This window comes from Theobroma umbraticum, unplaced genomic scaffold (assembly GCF_002168275.2).
Source record: "Theobroma umbraticum cultivar Fairchild unplaced genomic scaffold, ASM216827v3 scaffold_30.0, whole genome shotgun sequence".
Lineage (NCBI taxonomy): Eukaryota > Viridiplantae > Streptophyta > Magnoliopsida > Malvales > Malvaceae > Theobroma > Theobroma umbraticum.
The window spans coordinates 7,508,642-7,516,136 of record NW_018397254.1 but is presented as its reverse complement, the minus strand read 5'-3'; the positions used below and the strand labels follow the sequence as shown (position 1 = coordinate 7,516,136).

The window sequence follows — 7,495 nt, the reverse complement described above, 5'->3', positions numbered from 1 at the left end:
ATAGGGGATAACAGTCTGTATTTAATGAATAACTTCTTTAGCCTCTAAGACGCAGCTAGTCTCATCCTCTTCTCTCTACCAATTAGGGCTTTGTGGGGATGGGCAATCCACCTTATAAAGTTTCAAAAGCTATTCAATTTATTCTACTTGTCCTACAAGAATTTTTGGTTACGTAGTTGGAAGGAATAAAAGTTGAATTTTAATGTTCTACTTTGCATTTTTTACAGTTGTACAACTAAGTCTTACTCACTCGAACTTGACTCATGAATATTTCTAAATTTTAAGTTTTATGTTGATAATTACAAAAACTTGTTTAGGGTAGAATTCAAAGGTCTTCTCAAAACTCAAAACACTTTAAAAGGACATTTTTGATCTCTTTAGTTTCAAAATTATGTTTGGTCATGTTTTTTGCATATTTTTGTGTCTTTTTCATTTTAGCTGGAATGAAAAGAATCCACGTAATATATTGGCATATAGAGAGTTCTATATGGTAAATTCATATCTCTATTGCATCACGTGGTAACGTGGCCGCGCTCTATGAGATGTCATGCGTGATCACCTCTTCCGCTCCTCCCACCTTCCTCCACACCGAAACAAAATGTTTCTATAACTTGGCTGTGGAGTACTGCATAGCCTTTTCCGTTGAAGATATTATAGAAGTTGAACAGTTTTGAGGTTTCAAACTCAGAGATTGAAATGGTCTCAGTATATGAAGGGTTTAATTGCCTTTCTCTTCTGTGTTGAGAAACTAATAAAAGCCTTTTAAAAAGAAGTGTGTTGTTTATGGCTCCTTTTTCCTTTGATTTTTGCATAACTGTCCTTAAGAATGTACTTGAAACTAGGCTGTGTTGTGTTTGATGACTAAGTTACACTATTACTCATTCATTTGCATGATAAAGAAGAGAGAAACTGTGAAAGAAACAATTTCCAACTGAAGCATGAAATATAAATGAATAGCTCAAATGTTTATAATTTTGGCATTTTAATGCTCTTATCTTGGTAAGCAGGAGACAACTTTTTGAAGAAAGTCATAACATCACAACCTGAGATTTCCATCACGGAAAGACACCCAGAAGATGAGTGCCTAATTCTTGCTACTCATGGTCCATGGGATGTCATGCCCGATGCTTTGGCTTGTGAGGTAGCTAGCACATGTCTTAGGGATGGCAGTTGCGCCACTTCACCTAGGAGCCACTATTCAGGGCATTCAGTCAAAATTGATGGTGAAGTGTTGTTTCCATCTAAAAGTGCTTTTGCAGCAGCAATACTTTGTCGCCTTGCCCCTGGACGAGGGAGCTGTGATAATATCAGTGTCATAGTTGTTGATTTGAAGAAGCATTTAGCGAGGAAGGCAAAGTAAAGGAGGTTAGCCTCCTTGTAGAAACTCTGTTTAATGTTGTATGTACCTTTTGGGAACACTTTAAACACTGTTGTTATGTTGGAAAAAGTCATTTCCTTGGTTGGACATCATAGACCCTGTCTGGAAGTGGCAGTTGTTTAGGGATACCTATAACATTTTTCTTGACGGCACATGTTCATGAAAGACTCTTGGCCATTTTACATGAACCTACACTTGGCAGAAAAGGGACAATAGAAAGGTGAGTAGTTGCGAGAAAATGAGGAAAAGCATTGAGGAGGCGTCAGTGTACGTGAGGGGAAGGGGAGGATACTCGGGCTGTTGCTTTCTCTTGGTCAAAAAGAAACCGAGTAAGAGGTTCTTAGTCCATTAAATAAAAATGCAACTGTGTTTTAAAAATAAACACGCCTATCAAAATTAGAAACGGAAACTGCAAATAGCACTTCCCCATTCTAATGGTAGCTAGAATTCTTTTATGCTTACAAAAAGGTAATGGGCGGTTCCCCAGACCACCCTCAGTTTCAGCTTTCATGTGAAATTTGATGCCAACAAAGACGAATAACTATGAACCAACTCCTGCTGAACAGAACAGACGGTTCTCGTTCCCCAATGGTTCTCAAACTTTTTATCCTCCTCTGTTCCCTCTGCGTCGTCGTTTCTCTTGCTTTTAAACTCAACTCTTTCATGGGCTGGAACCTCACCTCCCTTCCTCCTCCTCTTCCCCCCTTCAGGTATTAAACAATCCAAAATTCTTTCGTATTCAAAGTAATTACAACTGCTTTTATTATAGGGGCGGTTAGACGGTGTTAATTAATACATGGGAGCGAAACTCCCTCCTGCAAAACTCGGTGGCACATTACTCCTCGTGCGGCGGCTCCGACGCCATACGAGGGTTGTGGAGCGAGACCGATCCGCCGTCGTAATCCGAATTTCAGGTTCGAGATAAACGAGGACGATGACTTGAACAACATAGTTAAACCCATTAAAGAGCTAAGGACGGATGCGATTTTCTCGGTAGAGGATGATGTCATCGTTCCATGCCATGCCCTGGATCTCGCTTTCTCTGTTTGGCAGAGCTCTTCTCTCAATGTGGTTGGTTTTGTTCCTCAGTTGCATTTTCTAAATCAGCAGGTTGGTACCCATTTGTCTCAAATAATTTAATGAATAAATTATTGGAAATATGGCATGTCCTTATATATATATATATAAACAACTTTATGTGATGTAGAAAAATGGGGTTGCAAATTATAAATATGGAGGATGGTGGACAGTTCGGTGGATGGGTAGTTATAGCATGGTTCTTTCAAAAGCAGCTTTCTATCACAAAAAGTATATGGATTTGTATGCTTACAATATGTACTCATCGATTCGTGATTATGTTATATATATATTTTGGCTATATGAAGTTTTTGCATGATTTATTTCCTTAATTTTGTCAGGTTCTCATATAGAAACTGTGAAGACATTGCAATGTCCTTGCTGCTTCTCCAAATTTTGGGTTAAAGGTAGTATTTCTTTTCTTTAGAGCTTTCATTTTCGTTTTAAAATCCTATAGCTGTTTTGTTCCGGTTTGCTGTGTGTTGTAGTGTCAACTTGATTTTATGGCTCTTTTATAGACTTTTGTTTCAATGTTTGCATTATCTCATGATCTAGAACTAGATGGGATTTTTTGCTAATGAGGACATGAACGTACGTGAAATTAATCTTACATTTCTCATGATTTTGTCCATGGAGTGCTTTAGAAGGGGAAGTTCTTTTTATTTTATTGGTGTTCACTATAAATCGACTCACTGGTTTCTTTGTTGGTTTTAACTTTATTGTCTTTCATCTAAAACATGACTAGTTCATTTAAGCCTTTAAAAAAGGTTATTATTGCATTTGTGCGACTAGTAAAATATGATCAGAGGGTAATGAAGCTAGCAGATTTGGTTTAGGCGACTTTGCCAAAGGGTATGTCTTTGCCGGTGAAATATACCGATTAATGATCTCAAAATGATTCAAAAAATATAATGTTCTTCTTAGAAGCTGCTACTTGTACGTGCAGAATAAGAACAGCACTGATAAAAGCGTGTAGAACTTTCTGAACAATGAGTATCGTCAAGGTTTCAGTCAATAGGATATGAATAATGGGTGTCATCAAGTTTTCAGTTAAATGAGGAAAAGAAATTCAAATATCAAAACTGAGGTTTTACATTAGAATATGGATAAAGAGATTTTACTTTAGATCTGATTTTCCATTGCTGGTTTTCTCTAAAAAGCCAATCTAACATCTAGGTCTACTGTTTACTAATGAAGTAAAACTCATAAACAACTCCTGGGGACTAAAATCAACAACTTATTAACAGATAAAGGCATGTTCACACCCTGCATAATCTGAGATTTTATGAAAAGTGCATGGTGGTGATTTGTTTAGAATGATAAAGTGACATTTTCATTGGTCATTTTCTCTTTCTTTCTTTCTTTCTTTTTTCCAGTGAAAAATGTTTTCTGTAAAATACTTTAAGCCTCCACATGTAGTGAAATTTACCTTCCAGATGCAGTGACTGATGCAAAAAGGCAACTGTAATAAATAGAATAGGTACATGAGCTTTCATTTTTCATGGCGGTTCCTTTTCGTAAGGTGTTGGGTCCGTTTTAAGCACTTTCAAAACATGGTGGTTTTGTATATGATATGGACCTAATTACTTTCAATTATCCATGGAGACCAGCATACAAAAACACTCAGCCATGGCTCTGAGAAATTTTGAAATAATGTTGTTTGGATTCGATGATAAATTTCTTCCAGTGATTTTCACTATTTTTCAACAAGGATATGCTAGTAATTCCACTGTCATTCAGGATGATGTGAAGGTTTGTCTTTTCGTTTTTTTTCTGAGAGGATAATAATGAGGCCTAGTTATGAATAACTTACCAAAGGATTTAACAATCATAAAATTTCATATCTTTGGTTCTCCATTTCCTGATTGTTGCCATTTTTGATTGGCTTTCAGATTGTGGTGAACATGATGAGATTGATCTCAGTTTTCCTTTCTTTAGAGACTGTTTTTAATTGGAAAATCATCAATGAATTTTGCAGGGAAAGTATATGAGATTGGATCCTCAGGCATTAAGCAGTCTGAAAGGGCATACTGCTTTGAGAGATAACTGCCTCAATGATTCTACATCAGTGCCTCTTGTCTCAAACCAATGTCAAAAGCCGTGGATGCAAGGCACGAATGGTTCTGGTAATGACTTCTTCCATTTATTTGGGTTACCGCACTCTTCTGATCAATGCAATCACACTTGGCATAGCCTTTTATGATAGTCCTTTCGTTTTTGTGTTCTTTCAAGATCACCCACTCTTATTTTTAATGCAGATAGCTAACATAATGACTGTTACTGATCTGATTATGTTAGTAAATTGGTTAGTCATATTCGTTTATGCAAAATCTAATCCCATGTCAATATCGACTAATTGGATACCAGATATAAAGCTTACTAAAGGTACACATTGAAAATAATGAAGTAATTACTAATGAGAAGTGAATCATTTCAAGAATTGAAAGGTAGATAGAAAAATTGCAGAGGAGGAAAGTGGTGACATATTCACTAATAGATAGCGTGGTCCATGGCTTGTAAAAGTAATAGCGGTTGGGGCGCGGTCGGGTCGGTCACGACGTGGGATAAACTTTAACTATCCGCAATTTATTATTTATGGGTGTTGGTAATAAATATCCATCATCTGCGAGACCATGCGTGCTGTTGCGGAACTTCCATTAAATCATTGTCTTTGAGGGAGGCAGCCCACACGTGATGGCATTCCAGAAAATTGGTGCAAGCATTTATCCTTCACTTTACCATTTAATAATATATATATATATTATAATAATGCATTTTATTAAAAATAATTAAACAAAACAAAACAGGAGGGATCCTTTGGTACGCTAGCTGGATTGCTTGATTATGTTGAAAACTATTTTATAATAAGTGTTATAGGAAGATTACGTAGACTGACATTTTTCTTATGCGGTATTTTCAAATTCAATCATTTGTCTTTGAATTTAAGTATTTAATTAAAGTTAATAAATTATTTTCGAAAATAGATAGGTATATTTTCTGTTTAAAATTTATATTTTAATTCTTTTTGTCTCAATCGATATAATATATTTAATGAGGAGTAGTAGTTTTTGACATGTAGGATAGGCCCTGAATTTTGAAGGAAAAAGAGGAGGAACTTTGACTGCCCAAAGGGCAAAGCAATTAGTCAAGCTACCCTTCCAACGTGTACCTAAGCTAGTAGCTATCCTTCGACGCAATGGAAAGAATTGCAAAATTATGTTAAATAATTGATGATAAGCACTAATTAAAAGAATTGACACCAAGTATTTACATTTTTTCCCCTTTAAGAAAGGTTATTAGTTGCATTTGTCACTTTTGTTGATTCTCATTTGCAAAGAAAAGAAAAAGAGAAATAAAGAAACATTTGAATGGCAAATAGGGAGAACAGTTGAACTTGGAGGTTTTGATCCAAAAAAAAGAGGAATAAAGAGGGGCAAAAATAAAAAAGAGAAAGTGGGATGTGGGTTGAAGGGAATCCTTGCTTAGGAAAATAAAAATAAGTGTGGGGGGTTGATTTAAATTCAAATATTAAAGAGATGGTCCATGTATGATGCTTGACACAATTGAAAAATAAGGGAACCTTTTATTGAAGAAAATTTCATAATTTACTATTCAATTAGCAGGTTGACAAATTGTATATAACTTAACTAAGTTGATAAAGACGCCAAAGCTAAATGGGAATATTCATGTGGCCAAAGGAGAAAAAGACAATTTGAGAGTAGAAAGCCACTTTGGAGTTAAAATAAAAATAAAACCCAAAAAACAGCAAATCCATCACAGTCTTCTTGCTTAAAAAATAAAATATACTATTAATTCTTGTACCGTATTAATTCCGTGAGGAAAAAAAATATAAACTAATGCAACAATTGAATTTGTAGTTTTCTCCTCTCTTTTTTTTCAAAATAAAAAAAAAAAAAGTAGACTAACACTATCTTTAACTATGGAAATATAGAAAAAAAACGAAAAGGAAAAAGTCAAACTTAATGGCAGAAGAAACAAAAAGTTGATGTCCCTTGAATTTGTAAAAGTAAATCGTGGGCCATGAGGGGCTGCTGAACAGGCTCAAGGTTTGAAAGTTGAGAAGATGCGAACAAGAAATTAATACCTAACCGGGTTTTCTTGCACTTTAATTGCTGGTAATTGGTCCAGTCTTCATTTTGCCTATTGTTATCATATTCCCTTTCACATACCAAGTCATCAATTTTCATTTTTTTGAATCAGTCACAACTCACAACCATTTTTTTCCAGAAAATGGGAAAAAGTAGGAAAGTTCACCCTGTTCTCTCTCTCAGCTACTCAGACTTTAATGGTCTTACTTTTTGTAAGGAAAGAAATTTAAGCATGGAGTTTATGTATGGTTAAAGGAGTTAGGACTTCTAGTTTCGTATCAAAGTTAAAACGCTAGAGAAAAGCAGCAAGGATTCCAAAGTTGTAACTTTGAATACAAGTTTTTATAATAACATGAAATTTGAGTTGGCTTGGATAACTTTGGAGGGAAGTATCACGTAGTTCAATGGATTTGATATTCTCCTTTATTTCATTAATTCTAATTTGGAATGAAAACACTCTCAGCTAAAAAAATCACAAATATTGATGAGCCTGGTTTGGCAGCTCAACACTATATGTTGGTTTTGGTCTGCTGAATTAAAGTGGTGGAAGTGGGCACAAGTGATAATGCAAGACTAGAGAGTTTACAGCTCAGAAGAGAGGAGGGAGTCCCATGGTTTTCCGTCCCTAGCTGTTGTCTTTTTTAGTTGTAATAAACTCTTCTCCTCTTTGTCAATTAATACAGCAAAAGTACAAATCATGACAACCCCACCCCAAAAGGCCTCCCCGCCAATCTCAACAACCAACGAACCCACCACGGAAATCCATTACTACTTACAAAAACACAAAACCAGTTGAGAGAAACAAATTTGACTGCACAAACTCTTTCAACAATCCTCGCCGTTTACGGCCCCAACCCAGAGAAAAGTCATGTTCCATCGCCACTTCTATTCCCTTCAATCCACGTAAATCCATCTTCACACTCTTCGTTTC

At 35.8% G+C, this 7,495-nt stretch overlaps 1 protein-coding gene across 1 annotated transcript in view; it reads left to right on the top strand.

The window, feature by feature from the left end:
- The window catches only part of LOC110427743 (glycosylinositol phosphorylceramide mannosyl transferase 1-like), a 3,597-nt gene extending 807 nt beyond the window's left edge, over positions 1–2,790 (top strand). Inside the window, 4 exon segments of the mRNA XM_089785313.1 lie at positions 1,008–1,351; positions 2,158–2,276; positions 2,278–2,488; positions 2,586–2,790. Of these exon segments, the coding sequence (XP_089641439.1) occupies positions 1,008–1,351; positions 2,158–2,276; positions 2,278–2,488; positions 2,586–2,774 (863 nt within the window). The 3' untranslated portion in view covers positions 2,775–2,790.
- The last annotated feature ends 4,705 nt before the right edge of the window (positions 2,791–7,495 follow it).